Consider the following 17,137-nt stretch of genomic DNA (forward strand, 5'->3'; position numbering starts at 1 on the left):
TTTTAAAGAAATTTCATTATTACTGTATCGAATAAATTTATTCGATTTTGTATTTTTTTTTCTTTCGACATTAGTAAAAGCCTGAAAAGCCTTGCTTCACCCTGAGTATTTCGAACTGATGTTTTTATGCGTTTCAAACATAATAAGGTACGTTTGAATGTTAAAGTACTAACTGGAATAGTGGATATCAATCAAGAAAGTTTATATATTTTTGAAAACGCTTTTTCCTCCAGTTCAATTTCCTTCAAAAAATTCATAATTCCCGCAACTGTTCTGGCAGAAAAATCCAATACACTGAATATTGCCATCAATTCACATTTCAATTTTGATAAATCAAATAAATCTCGATACGTCGATTTCAGGGGAAAAAATCATAGAAAAATGAAGATATAAATTTGGAGAATTTTTAAAATGAACTGATTTATTCTACTAAAGTGTCAAATATCTCATTAAACACGCGCAGATACTTTTTGTCGATATTAGCATCATCTTCTCTGCGTCATTTTTTGGTGGCTCAATAACTTTTCTGTATTTTATTGAAAATCGAAATTTTTTATCGACGATGCATAACATTTAGCAGACATGAACGTATTTGTATCATCAATAATATTATCAAAAACTCAACTAGTTGGAGTTTATTTTCATATTTAACGTTTAACCTCAGATGCAATTAACGCGTTAATGAGTCTCAAATCTACTTATTAAATATATGAAATCATTTTCTCAGGTAAATATGTATTTTTATCAATTAAAATATAATTTATCTGACATTTGCTAGTTAAATTATATGATTTTAACTTTTTCATATATTAAATTATACACATTTACATACTTATCATTATTTATTTACATGCGATGTGTAAATATGCAGTGAATGTGCAGTTATAAGTCTAAATACATTTTCACCAGAAAATATATATTTCTATTAGCGAGAATAGTATAATTTAAAATTGAAATTACATGCTGCTCTTAAATGTCTATTTAATTAAATTTGACAGATTCGAAACATTTTCTGTTCAAACCAAAACCTAACCTAGTTTTAGAACTAAAATACAAATTAATCAAACTCATCTCTCAGAATAAAATATGCGTAAGAAGTACAGACAGGCGTTACATCTTGCATATTGCTCCATAGATATAAGAGCGTTCATCAAAGTATATTCAAACCACTTCTGATTGGTGTTCTGATATAAGACCTCCTGCGGTTACAGCTATTTAAAAATGCATTTATGTAGCGAAGCTCTCTTTAACAGTTCAGCCTATATCTATGATATCTTCCGGAGAAAGCACCCTCCTTCCACGGTATAAAGCCCTCTGAGGATCCACCGAGATTCTGCGTCACAATAATAGACCCTAGATGTCGCGTCGTTGAGGGTCTGCACCCCCAGTGACTTCAGTGGCATATTTAATTCATGTTTATTATTATTTTATTATTATATCTATATGTATATTTTTTATCTATTATAATGCGTCTCTCTGGCAACAAAAGATCCCAAAAGAGTGTGTACGAAAAATATTACTTTAATATATTTTGTAAATATATCTATGCACAAATTAAAATACCCATTAAACTAAATGCAATGATCATTTATATTACTGTTTCACTTGCCTGCAATTAGTAATGGTAAATAACGAGTTGTAAGCTTGTTAACACAAGATATACTAAAAGGAGGACTGTAATGGCACGATTTGCCACGCTTCTGTGAACAATTAACAAAATGTGACTTTTCCCCCCTATCCCCTCTATTTATGTGATTTTACATACAAGAGCTCCAAATTACCAATTAGTAGTTGTAGGCAAGAGATATTTTAATGGGTTACGTCTCTTTAACGCAGACGTCTACAATCACTTTTAAGCACGTAAATTTTGTATTCTATGTATTGGGTAAAGTTTTTCTATGTTTATATGTATTAAATATGTATTTTATACATTAAAAAAAAAACACTTTTCTTATCTATTTTATATTTTTATATTCTTTATAAAAAACTTCTTTTTTTATTCAATACAAACATTTTATAAGATTGTTTCAAATTTTTAATTTTCTATGTTTGAGTAGAAAAAAAATGTATGACTTTATAAATGTTAGTCTGATTTTCTATAAAATTGTCAATAAACAATTACTTTTTCTTGCTCTTATTCTAAATCCAAAAAATCCTGAAATGAGACATTTTCTCACTTTTACCTAATCCTTGTTCATTTACTACAAATTCAGTCTATATGGTCATTAGATTTTACCATATTGATTTTAGATATTTTATGCTTAAGCAAATGTATATTTTATATTTTACACACTTGAAAAAATTCGCAAATTACATTCACGATACTCTTTTTTACAGTATCTTAATTTCTTATGCTCACAAACCGAGTGCAAATACATGAAATACATACAATTTATGTTAGAAATGCCTGTGGATATTGAGAGCAGATATTATTCGTAAAACATTACCTCTCGGGGAGAAATTCGTCGAACATTCGCGGAAAAGTGTTCATCGTTGAGTAGATAGGGTGTGGGGGCGGAATTTTTGTCGGGACGAAAAAAGAAAGGCGAACAACGAACTGCTTCCTTCAACAACTTGTTTACCGTTTTATCACACATTTTATAGCGCCATAAATACAATTCATAACGGAACACCGACAGCATGCCCATAACTTGCCGCTTTCACGGTTGTTAACTTCAGATTTTTACGAATCAGAAAAATAACTATTATCGGGGGATTGTGTGAAATTGTTTAATAATTGACAGAAAATCTAGAGTGAATAACAATAAGTAAAAAATAACTTGACATCTTTAATCGAATAATGAACAATTGTGTAAGTTAATAATATAAAAACAAATAGCTGAAAGGGCAAAAGAATCAATATTCTCAAATAGTAACAATGTCAATGAGATCTTTGAACAGAGTATAGGCGATAATGTGTTTTTTCTTAAACAATAACTTTACTCAAAGCTATTAATATTATTTTTATAACAAAATACTGTACAGAATTATTATATATGTATTAAAAAAATATTATGTATATATATATATATATATATATATATATATATATATATATATATATATATATATATATATATATATATATATATATATAGAAAACATTATTTATATTTAAAACGCAAACCACATAATAAAATGTTTAGTGCTCTGGTGCAAAGGGTTAGTTGTACCACATCCGTTCAAAATTTTATACAATACATACATCATTACTATACATATTTGGAATACCTCATAGTCCTACTTTACCCACTACATCGGTTGCTTTATAAAATCCCCATCTCTGGGGAAATTCACTAGTGGTTTGTAGCTTTTACGTATTAAACAAGATGTCAGTGGCCAAAGAACAAAACACTATTAAATTATACTAGTATAATGTATATTTCCGCTCTTACAACATATTTGTTCAAGCACGTACAAGTATACATTAATATAACACAAATCAAAATAAACATGCCTAATATAGAGTGTACCAAAATAATATTAAAAACTATACTTTTACTGTCGATATCTTTTCATCTGCTATTGCCTTGAAAAATATAATAAATTATAAGTACTGTTACGATTCTTGCCTATTAAGAAACAGTAGTTTGTAGCAGCAGAGCCTCTAGCGTAAGAATTCTGCGGCAAAATAAAATATAACCACCTTATGTGTGTGATTTCGCAGAAACATACAAATCACTTGACGCTAATGCCCCTAAATTTGTTTTGAAATCGATTTTTTTCGTAACTTTTCACGTCAGGATAACAGGGTGGTCAAATCTGGCGACCCGATCTGCAAGATATGGGGTCATTTCATAGACCACTTAACTTGTCAGGGCCACGGATCTTAAATTATTCGCACAAGGGTCAAGCCTCTGACGGGGCCATATTTATTTTCCACATATTTGTACTACCTTTGTACGTAAGTGTGAGAACGCGCGAAATTATCAGCTTTCTGAATCTCTCCGGACTTTTATGACTTAATAAGTTTCGATTGAAATCGCATGACGATCTTCGATTTTCGCAAAGATAAAGTTAAACTCCTGGATGCCATAATTTCAGTCGGGAAAACCGAAATGGGAAATTTCATATTAAACGGAGTATGTCTCGTGGAAATCTTTTACCGCTTCGCAGGAGATAACTTGTATGTGTTGCTTTTAAACTGACCGCTGTAAAAGCTGTAGCAGATGCTGTTTCTTTTTGGCACAAATTAAAAATGTGTGTGTTTCCCGTAAAAAAATAATGAAATATAAATACAATTGAAACGAAAACTCACTCTCTTATTTAATTCAATTTAATAAAACCATGATAAATATTTTAATTTATCGTCGAGTTGTTTTTAATGTATAATATAACTTAAAACGATAAGAACCTAACTACATAACTTATCGCGTGTATATAATACTGATTTGAAATGATATAATATGTAAAGTATTTTTTTATTATTAATTAACAAACTATTTTTTTTATATTCAATCATGAAGTACTCCGTCAAATAATATTTAAGTTATTTTGATTCGACTTGTTGAATTTAGGTGACTATCTTAACTGAACTTGATTAAATGATCTCGATCTTCCAATGATCATCTAATTTGAATCGGCATAGTCTTCACTTTATTCCAAGTTTTAGTTCTAAATAAAAGTCAAAACGAAGTGTTTCAGTTCTCAGCCAATATCTATGATATGGGACTGTGTGTTTTAAAATATAAAATTTGGCAATGTTGTCATTCTATAAAATATTCTGAATACATATGTCCATCTTTTAGTTCCATGGTCCAATTATTGTATTTTTTTTAAATAGTAAATGCTGTTTTAGTTACCATAAATTTATTTTACGCCAACAAATAAAAAACTGTTTATAGAAAGTTAAGAAAAACAAACAAATCAATTAGTCCAATACAACTAACTTAAAATTGATCCTAAAAATAATAATTTCTAGACGATTTACCATACTTAGTCATAAAATTTATTTTTCTCAAGAACAATCAAATTTGTCTTTTGTGAAATTTTAAATTTTCGATACACCTGCACTTGTCACGTGCGGGCTTTTACTTATGTTTGATTATGCAAAATAATATTATTATACAGCAAATAATTTAAATAAAAAATTGCTTATTAATGGTATTATTTAACCATTTAAATTTATTTGAAAAATAATATTTAAAATTAAATTGTTTGACTTTGACAATATAATTTGCTGTTGTTTTATTATTATTCTTGCTCGATTTCATGCTTGTACCTTATTAAAAATAAAGCTAACCTAACCTAACTTAACCAGGTAATGGGTCACCATACAACTACGTTTTTAAAATAGAATTCACGTCCTAGCCTAAACGAATTAATCAAACTCAATTCGATCAAATAAAAATCTTAAACTATAATTAATTTTAGTAAAACCATAATACCGATTTAACTTTCAATAAGTTCCTAAGCTATAATTATTTTAGTAAAACCATAATGTCATTAAAACCATTTTTCTTCATTAGGAGTAAAACCATAGTTAGTTTTATAATTTTTATTAGGTCAAGTTAGGTTTGGTTAATTTGTTTAGGTTAAGTTTGAGTATGAGCAGCAAAAATACCGGAACAAAAGTACGTAACGCACGCCCTTATCTCTCACTCGCTCTCATCACTTAACACGCGAGCGAGCGAAAGGGAATGTATCTCACCATACGCGCTTTGAGAATTTGTTTTACAACAAAACTCATATTGTCAAATTTAATGACGGTTTAGAGCAGCACATAATTTTACTAGCGCCTCTTAGTAGAATTATATTTTCGCTAATAAAAATATATATCTCTACTGGTGAAAATGTGTTTGTATATGATTTTACTGAAACGCTGGTGAAAATATAACTTCGCTGGTAATACATATTCAATGTGACATATATAAAATATGAATTGAACATATTTTCTAGGAAATGAAGTGAATTGTATTTTATTTACGATTATAAATATATATTTAAAACACAATCGAGTTTCAGCAAGATGCGTCTCTACTTTTGAGTTTATTTTAGCCAGCTTTGATCTTGCCATTATCAGCTTGTAGCAACATAAAAATAAAAATACTCAGTTTTATAGAGCGTATAAACATGATCTGTTATTATTACAAAAATAAACGTAAAGTAATAATCTCGTTTGAGGGCTACATTGTAGTGTTTTATAGAGATTTTGCTAATAATACATAAATACACCGACATATTTTAAAAAGTTTGGTTATATATTGCAATGACAAGCAAAATGTTCATTATTAAATTTATTTATTGGAAATCTGATTATGACAGGTATTCCTATTGCGTAACGATTGTATTTATACGTATAATGTATACAAATATTATATTCACATGCATATATATTCTACTCATATACATACATACATATCATATGTTTGTAAATATATTAATAGCTCAAACCTTATAAATACATGAAGCATTTTAACTCCATGTAGCTATCGCTGAAAACAACTTTTATTTGGAAAGCTCGTTAAGAATATGAGTTTTAAATGAGCGCTCTTAAGCGCTAATGTTCTGACCGCCACTGTCTAGAATAAGGGAAGCAATCGTGATTTTTTAAGACACTATAACTTACAGCTTAAAGGTTGTTGAAACTGCACTCCAGCGACTTTAAAAAGAGCTTGATTTAGTAAAAGTTTGCACCCGTTTATTTTTATAATTACACAATTTTATAAAAACTTTTGTCTTAGTACTGGGTCACATAGGCGTATCGAAGATTAGGTTTATCCCTTGTTATTATCTGGATGGTAAATGAAAATCGATTGCTTTTCTCGATTATATAATTTTATAATTTTTCTTAGACGATTTGGCGTCTTAATAAAAATAATATTTATGTATCAAGTAGTGAAAATCTTTAATTTAATAACGCAGTGTTTTGACTTATATATCCTTGAGTATTTAGAGGACTCATTGGCGTGTTTTATTTCATATGGTACAAAGCCGAGTATTTTCGACACCTTAATGCAAAATTCTGTTATATGGATACTGATTCTTGTGATGCCAACAACCAGTCAGCTCTTAATTTTTATCGTGTCTGAGAATGGATTGGAAATAGGTTTTACATTGATTTATTTAATTAAATTAAATAGGTTTTACATTGATCTCAAGGACGAATAATTTGATGATTAATTTAAATCGATCTAGGTCGTACATGTTAGGTACAAAAAAATTATCTTATAAGCTACTTTATCTTGCACATATGTATAAAAAAACGCTCTCTTTGCTCAAACGTCACTTTTAAGTCCTGTACGAAAGTGTTTTCTTGTTAAAACACTTCTGACTAAAGTACCAGGAAATTCCGTCGAGCAAAGAGATCTATAAAATGTAATAATGTGACACTTTTCAAAGCTGAAATGTAGTCGGTTGTCGATCGACGAGTTACACAGCGACTCCAAGTATTTATTTATATAAAAACGTCGAATACGCATTTGTTCAAATAACACTCTTAGGTCATCAGTATTTAATAAACATCTTAAGTTATTGATGAAGAAAAAAAAAGAAAAAGAGCCAAATTAGATTCCTGCCGTACTCAAAAACGAGCGACGAAGAATAATTTTTTGACAAACTTTGTTGACTAGTATTAAAAATCTGTTATGTCACAGACACCATACAAAACACAGCTCACTTAGAAACGTAAAGAGCAAAATGCCAAGGGCAATAATAGATTGTTTGTTAAGGAAAAAAGTGCAGAAAAATGCGGATACTTATTAACACCTAGAATTTAGTATCAAGGGTCTTTGTAGAAGTATAAGAAGTAGGGGCCACGGAACGATATGACAAAATAACCGTGTTGCTGGTCAGCTAAAGCCTGCTTAATGATACAGTAGATATACTTTTAAATAGTTGTTTGTTTTTTATTCTCAATCTATAAAGTTTTTTGTGAATCAATGTGATTTTTACATCTTAAGGTTTAAAGAAATCATTAAAAATATATTAAAGAAGAGCAAGGAAATTCACTTAACAATATGTTTATATAAAACTATACGATTTGAGCTTCGCCAAACCAAACTATATTTCACGGCTAGCTATATTGTGAAGTTGTATATAAGTATATGTGAGAATTGACTATTTTTGATGCCATCAGTTAAAAAAATCAAGAGAAAATGTATACCATATAATAACATATTTGGTAAAAAAAATAGTTAAAAAATCTTTACTAATATATAACTACCTGATTCTTGCGGTCCTTTTGAATCTAATTATTTATTATGAATGAAAATTGTTGGATAGGCAAAAAACGGTTGTAAACATTATCTAAAGTGGTCAGTGGAGGGTGGGTTGTTCATAAAAAGCTTCGCAATCACTGCTCCCGCAAATCCCCAGCCGAAAAACAGCAATCGTCTAAAAATAATTGAGGCATTTAGCGTTATGCGTTAATAAATTAGCCGGTCCGCAGCGTACTGCGTACATCACATTAAATACAATGTTGCCAGCTGAAAATATCCAGGGGTGGCGTGTGTCGCACTCGATGTCGTGATCCGGCGACATTAGCCGCTCGCTGACGTCACAAACAGCGTTCGTTTCCTCGATCGATACATTTCGCAAAATAATGCCACTCTCTCGGCGTTTGCGCTAACAAAAAATATGTACGTCTCCCCTGTCTCGTCCTTTGTGCATGAAAACGTTTATTATTCACGCTGGCAACACTAATTCGCTTAAGCGGAGCTTTTATCTTAATTTTTGTTTCTTGTTAATCCGACCATTTGCTCTCGCCCCGATCGTTAAAGTAGTTTAAATTTAAATATATTATTGGGATTAAGTTACGTTTGTTATATATACTATAGAGACAAATCACAGCAGGGACTTTTATATGATTTTATCTCGCCCTATTATATTACAATTAAAACCCGTTTTTAAAAAAATATTATTTTAGTGAATTAGCGTCAGTTAAGCCTTTATCAGGTGGACAAAAAAGGATATTACCGATTCCGCCGCACGTCTGATGGCCGTTGGTCGTTACCATAATATCTTAGCCTTAAACATTATACTTCTGACTTGGTCTTAACAAATAACTTAGTGGCCAGATTAAATAGTACACAATTATTGTATGCTTATATAAATAACGTATTTATCAAATATGTATGTGACTGTATTTATGAAAAGATAGTAAGCACAAAGACTATCGTGAATTATCGTATCATTATTGAATTATTTAATTAATTAATAACCAAAACTACTTATACTATTAAAATATAATTGATACATTTAAAAATAGCGCATACATTTTACATATAAATCAGATAATAAGCTAATTTATTTAAGGCAAAATTTTAGAATAATATATAAAGCACTACAAATACTAAATTCAAATGTACTATGCATTACGTTATCGTATATATGTTATACCGAATCTGTGAAATCGCTTATTACGTGAAATCGGCAAAAAATTGCAAGCCCGATAATTTGCTTAATTCGTGAATTAAGTAGGAATTGCTTTGCTTGCATTGCACAATATCAACAGTAGCACCCTGGTGGTGTTTTTCGTAACTAGACCATATTTTATTTTAATATATAAAAATAAATTAATTACTGTAATATTCATTTTCATTTAGAATGCAAAAAAGTTTAAAATATGATGACGTAAAATTTTTTTTTAAATGTATCTGGAAAAATTAGTGAGCGAGCGTTGCTTAAAACAGTGAGCACCCCATAATTCGTAAAAAAATTGTTATAGTTAATAATTATATTGTTTCATACAATTAAATATATCTGGCAATCTCCAGACATCACTTACACGGCCTGGTAAATATGGACCACTATTTTTAACAGCAAAACTAAAAATTTGCACCCTTGAACAAACATGACGTTTCGCAACTGTCAACTGCTGAATCACTGTACGCAACTGTCAACAAGCGCTACTATTTCATTTGCGTAATGTATACATTTGGCAGGTGATTTGCCTAATTCATGAATGAAGCAACGGCCTTGCACTTTTAATGAATTAGGATTTTTTGTTTATTTCACGCAAAGCTATTTCACCGATTGGACACAACTTACATGATTATTTAAATTTAAATTTTTTTTTTTTTGTACTGAAAATTTTTTTTTTTTTAAATATTTTTATATATTTTTTTCTTAAATAGTTTTATATATTTTTTAAATATTTAAGCAAAAAATCTTGTTGACGTGGGCAAACAAAATTATAAATTTTAACGGTGTCTAAATACGGTTTCAAAACACTTGCATTAAAAGCATGGTCGATGCCAAATAGCAAGGAATACTGTGCGAATGGATATCAAGCATTCTATAAAATAACGAACTAAAAACCACTGTACCTTACTATAAAAATTGATGCCAAATATCTCCATCAAGCAAGTACAAAATCTTTAAATTACACATATCACAGAATAGCAACGTCGTCAAATATACCGATTTTAAATCTACCATTACGCTGCTATAAACGACAAAAAATCTAAAAATAAATTTACTAGTTAACAAAAAAAAATTTAGTTCCACCCAAAATCATCAAAATTGGCTTAGTACTGGAAGGGACGTTTTAAAGGTATATACACCAAAACATTGTCATACTAAGCCAGTTCTTTCAGACACTTTAGTGTGAAAATTCCTTTCATTAATAATAAAATTTTCATTAAAAATATTAAAAACCAAGCAGAGCTATGCCGAATCGACCAGGACGACCCTTAAAAGTGCGTAAAAGCAACCGCTTTTTACTCATACTGTGATCTGGTCTAACAAAAAGTTCAACCCAATATTAAATAGGACTGTGAGAGGTACTTCAGTATTATATTATCACAGCTTAATATCTAAATTCATCATTGCATAAATTGTACCGTAGTTATAAAATATAAAATACGTATACAAAACAAACGTGCACAATCAGGTTCAATATATAATGTTGAAAACATATGTGTATGGTCCTTAGCATAAACCATGCCATGTCATCATTTTGCTCAGAATTTTAAATTTAATGAAATATATCTTATGACTAATTTGGGTCTTATAATATTTAATATAAAGTTAAAATAACCGAATTGCAGAATAATGACTCGAATAACTTAAAAATAATCCATAACTAAGTAAAACCACTTGTGTAGTAAAAACACCATAACTGGTGTATTATATTTGAAAACTATTTTGCTGATAAATTATTAAAAATGAGTGAATTTTTATACTTAAAAATATATATAGTGTATAAGAAAATAAAATAAATTTATAACTCGACCTATATTTAATGCTGATTAAAGATTCCATTAGTTAGGATTTGTTCTTCAGCTATTCTCATTAGCTTGGGCTTGATGGTGTATTACATACATACATATCTATACACATATCTGAAAGATCTGGGCTCAAATCCCTCATGAACAATATTATTATTATATGTTTATCTTGTCCAAGAATTCGGAATTAGTGATTAATACATGATTGAAATTTCTATTAATTATTATGAATAAGATTTTCCTTGTTTTTCCGAATATCATTGATAAATATTTTGATGAATAATAAATAAATGAGATAAGTAGTGCATAGTTACATATATTGATTGTAATCTGTAATAATAGTTTATATATACATATTTAATAATATAAATTACTGAATAGTTTTAATCGTGTTTATGTTACTACAGAATATTAAAAACTTGACATTCTTAGAATACACTTTTACGATTAAATATGAATACTACTACATTTGAGACAAAAGTGGCATCAACGTGTATACCTTGTTTTAAATTGCTCGTATGATTTTGATAACCTAAAGATTAGTTGCAGTTTTCCCAATATTTTTAAAGTACCATTTGATAAAATTTGATTATATTTTAATATATTTATATAAATTGTTAGCTGTTGGAAGTATTAGTATGATCTCATCTGGATACTCACAGTTAAAAATCGTAAGGACTCGGGCTTACATCAAATGCGATTATATTGGGTTAGGTTCAGTGCATCGTTGTCTTCACAGTCCTTCAGAATTATCTATTCTAAAACTGAGACATGGTGCTTTTAATAGTAGTCCATCTCGACGCACAATGGTCACTTTAATATATCTCTATCATTTTATTTTTCTTTCATCAAAAGTTGCGAACCGTAAAAATGTTAATGATGATTACATTTCACGGCTCAGAAACTCACAAAATGCGCCTTCAGAGTTTAAAAATTGGTTGACACAATTGTCTATCGTAAACATAATGCTCTAGTGTTGTAGCACAACACAGTGTATCTTAACCCGTTTAACTAAAAATAAAAAATATATCTTTAGTGTCCGATCTTAAGCATGAACACTATTTTTTATAAATAAAACAATATTAAAATATCGTCTAGTGATAATATTTAACCAGCGCGATAAACTTGTGGTGTGAATCAATGATTAATATATAAAAGTCTTAGTTTGAATTAGTTTTAGTTTGAATTAGCTTAGTTTTCGTATAAGAAAGATCGGTATTACTAATTATTATATATTTTTAATTCCAATCTATAATCCTAGATTAGGTTTTCCTAGATTTTCCTAATCTCATGAATGAATATCGTGATAAATAATTTAAATAAAATCGATGTCTTGTCGTGTCATAGCACCTAATGAATGTAAGCTGTATTAATGATTTATAATTAATACAATGAATGTCACAGTTGTAACGCATTAGACTAACGCTTGTAATGTTGCAACGGAAAATTTACAATAGATAAATTAATACAAAGTTTATTGTTAGGTAGATTTCAATAGAAATATGACCTATCTGAAATATTAAAGTGATTAATATTACAAATAATTATAATTCTGATCGACATTCATAAATCAAGTTTTAATGGACTTTCTTATCTTACAGATGAATTTGGTGATCAATAATGATAATAAGTCAGGTCGTGCATATTACTTATTTTAAAGTAAAATATTAGTTTAAAATTACCAGAAGAATATGTAACTGATTTACTGGTTTTGATTTCAGTCTGGCGTCTCACTACTTACTAAGTGGTTGTTGATTGTGTTTACACAGTTGTAACGAATTAAAATAAAATAAAAATATTGAATACTTTTTAACAATTTAATATTTTATTTTATACACACAAATTAAAGTTATATTACGGTAAAAAATTATACAATAGAAAATATTGTATTTTTTTATATCTAAGAAACACATTAAATTTTAAATTGACTGAAGCCTTAAATACGATACAGTAAGCCACTCAGTGACATTTATAACTAAATGTCAAAAACTTTTAAATACACTTCAGGCATAGACCAAATCAGATGCGGCTTGTCTGATATTATAAAACTATATTATCCCTACGTAAAACCATATTCATATTATAAGAAAATTGTATTATAAATAAAACTACACAATAGTTTTTTACTCCAATTTGTGTAAGCTTGAATAGATGGTTGAGTTCAGTGATTTACAAACACGTGTATCAGTTTAACAACAAATGTAAAGACTACACTTTGTATTTTTTACAGTGAATATGTATTACCAGTGAAAATATATTTTAAATAGCATTTCAATTAAATCATATTAAAATACACTTTGACAGTCGATATACTACATTTTTACTAGTGAAAATATAATGTTACTGCCAAATTTTAGTGATATTTTATGTTGCTTTAAACGGTCATTTGATAGAAGAGAAATTTAATTTGCGTGAAAATATAAATCAATTATTATATATACTACAATACATTACTGGACTAGTTAGTGAAATTATATTTCTACTTTTGAAAATATAATTTGGCCTAAAATTCACTTAAAAATAAAAAAATAGATGTATCATAAATTTGAATTATATTTTATTTATTATGCTGCAATACTCATTTGTTTTAATATTTTTATTCAACAGAGATTATATTGGTTTTTTAATCCAAATATGTCTTACAAATTATTTACCTAATATAACATTTTATTTGTTTCAGGTACATCTTTCTGGCAATCTACACCGCCGAGATGATCATCAAATCAATAGCCAAGGGTTTCATCCTAAACAAATACACCTATCTACGAAACCCTTGGAATTGGCTCGATTTTGTGGTTATAACATCCGGGTACGCCACTATAGGGATGGAGGTTGGAAATCTAGCCGGTTTGCGAACATTTCGAGTATTGAGGGCTCTGAAGACTGTCTCCATCATGCCAGGTAATTTATGTTTGCTATTTTATACATATGAAAATTATTTGCAACAGTTTATTCCGCTGCGACGATTCGCGCAATAATATATCATCGAAAGTTATTCGTGAACGAACAACTTTATCGTTTCCCAGCGCTAGAGTCGGACTAACAACTCGAATTTCGAATGGCAGTAACTCACACAGAATGTGCCGATAAATTATATCATTGAAAAAAGTTTATTATAGTCGTTTAGATCTTGTATGGTAGAGGTTCTAAAACTATGTTGTGTATTACAATATATCGATTTAACCTCGTTTTTTTCTCTGCTTGATTAATCGTTTTTGCTACAATATTGATTTAGACAGGATGGCATATGAAAAGCGTTTAAAAAATACTTAATAGTAATTGAGCAATGAAAAATGAACGTTTTTATGACAAAGTATATTTCGCCTTTTGTAATATTTTCAATTAATATATTTCATTGATTTTTAAAATATAGTATCACAATGCTTTTTCGTGAATTTGTTTAATTTATACAACTATAAATGTATGCATAGTATAGAAAAAAAGTTTTTTTTCCTCAAACTATCTTAAAAATACAAATAACCTGTCATAAATGTTTAGAAGCAGCGTACGATGTGTTAATCATATTTACCTATCTTTCTATGAATATGGATTGCGATCGACAGCTGTGAGGCGAATTAATCAGCACAAATTTAGGCAAAGCGTAAGCCCAAATATTGGCTGTGGTAATTCCTGGCTGATTTATTATCTAAAAGGCAAACTCGAATATCAACGACGAATTTTCGCTAAGAAAGAAAAAAAGCTCCTTGATTTATATGTTTGCCTTCGGACGCAATCTGAAAATAAACATTTTTTTAATCGCGACGCGAAGAATCTGTGCTTTTTTTCGAAAACACATATATAACAATGAATGTGTATATTATGGATTAAACGCTAAAAACACAGAAACGTTTACTATGCAAGTCCAAAAAAATAGAATAACTCTTCGAGCGCCGCAAAAAAATGGAATAACGCTAAACTTTACAGCGACAGATATGGGTCAGATTTTTCCCTTTCTATTGTACCCTTTTTTCGTACCCTTCGACTGTTGTGTACTACATTTTTTAGTCCGTGCAAAAGAATAAGCTTTTGTTATTTTCGTTAATTTTTAATAAGAGAAGTTGTGCGAGATAAGCTGCCGGAGAATTTCTTCTCGTTATCAAATGGGAAAACTTTAATGAACAGTTTTAAACAAAGGCCTGGAGAATTTTATATTGTGAAAGCTGTCGATTCTACCACTGATAAGTCAATAAAATCAATCTGATAAACTAAACCGACGATGAAGTTTTCCGTTAGTAAAGTATCTTTTATATTTTCGTAAAGAAATCTTAGAATCTTGATAAATTAAAATTTGGATTACTCACTTTTCCCCTGACGTTTTTCTCAATTAATTTATTTTTTTCCTGAAAGATTAGCTACTTACGAAGGTATGACGCCTAATATATTTGCTTTGTATACGACCCACCACCGTTATACTAAAAGGTAGTAGCGGATTATTGTTAAGGCACGTAAGTCACGTGCCTAGGGGCCTATTACGTATTAAAAATGAAAAGTCAGAAAAGTAAATTTATATAGTAGCTCGACCGTTTGATAAAGAAAATTGTTACGTGGTCAAATTGCTCTTATAATTTTTAATTTAAGTAACAGTTTATAAACACAATATCCTATAATTTTATTATTTTCAAACAAATAAACAACCCTTTTATTTTTTTCACAATATATATATATTTATCTTTAGCTATAAATTTATTCATAATAAATTTTACTAAATTAATATATATAAATGTAAAGTTAAGCAATTAAACGAAGTAAACATAAACACTAGACTGAAATCAAAGATTGTAAATCAGTCATTGTATTTTACTATCTATAAACTAGTATTACTCTGGTTATGTTTGTTATTCATTAATTTAGTAAATAGTCAGACGCCAGTCTTAAATGAAATTAGATCAGTGACTTATATTTTAATAATATTAATTATTATTACAGCTTGAAATCAATAGATGTCAATATGTACCACCTCGATTTTATCAAAAAATATTCATCGCGATATTGTGATCTTATTTATTTTATTTAAACCAATGTAATATTTATAAAGTTGTATCTAAAAAAGATGCAATTTTAGTCATAATATATCAATTCTAAAGTACAGACAATATTCAATTTTGTGATGAAACCAAAGTAAGTTGGAAAAAAATATTTCAGAACCACTCTTGTTTTGCTTTTGTCTGTGAGCATGTGATAATTTTAATATATGAATTTGCTTATCGTAAAAACACGTGAAAGGGCTCACCCATCCCAATATATTATTGACAGCAAAAATGTTTTTTTTACTATGAGCCAAAGTGTCGATTATATGAAAATTTTATAATCTTCTATTTATTTATCTTAATAGCAAATTTTTAGATTAAACAAATTTTAACTAAAGATTCATATAATATATAACATAAACAGAAAATAAAAAAAGATCTAATATTCTAAATTATTTTTAAATGAACGAATGTGTTTTTTTATTACATTTAGGAAACCCGTTACAGTTTTATTTTTGAGGATTGTCTTAAAAATATTATTATACAAAAGATTTTTAGCTCGTTGCCTATTGTAAAAAACCTTTTGTACGCTTTTGTATACTTTTAAGTCATCGGTTGACAAACGAAAAGAATTTAAAATAGCCATGTTTATGTCGTTTTTATATAATAAAAACAACAGTGATCCCAGGTTAAAACCCTGCGAAACTCCGTAGGGGTTAAATACTTCTTTGACAAGCCACCAGAACTCCATCAAGATACTTTCGTATCAGGAGATTCAGTGACTTCCTTTGAGAAATATCAAAGACATAAAATAAAATTTTATTTTAAGTCATTGGCTTCTACAATTCAGGAAAAACATCCAATCTTTATGATTTTTAAATCTTATTTAAAAAAAATGCTGCTATAGCGTATTATAATTGATCAAAAAAAATTCATTTACTTACTATAATTTTACACTAAAAAAAAATGTTAAATTATGTTTGTTCTTATTATTATATC

The 17,137-nt window shown here is 28.9% G+C and overlaps 1 protein-coding gene across 2 annotated transcripts in view; it reads left to right on the top strand.

The window, feature by feature from the left end:
• The window catches only part of NaCP60E (Na channel protein 60E), a 301,694-nt gene that overhangs the window by 245,534 nt on the left and 39,023 nt on the right, over positions 1-17,137 (top strand). For both annotated transcript variants that reach the window (XM_088199232.1, XM_088199233.1), the window contains one exon: positions 13,852-14,072. In XM_088199232.1, the coding sequence (XP_088055358.1) occupies positions 13,852-14,072 (221 nt within the window). The remainder of the gene's footprint in view (positions 1-13,851; positions 14,073-17,137) is intronic.

This window comes from Plectrocnemia conspersa, unplaced genomic scaffold (assembly GCF_051122295.1).
Source record: "Plectrocnemia conspersa isolate PC_06_02 unplaced genomic scaffold, ASM5112229v1 ptg000012l, whole genome shotgun sequence".
In the NCBI taxonomy this organism is placed as follows: domain Eukaryota; kingdom Metazoa; phylum Arthropoda; class Insecta; order Trichoptera; family Polycentropodidae; genus Plectrocnemia; species Plectrocnemia conspersa.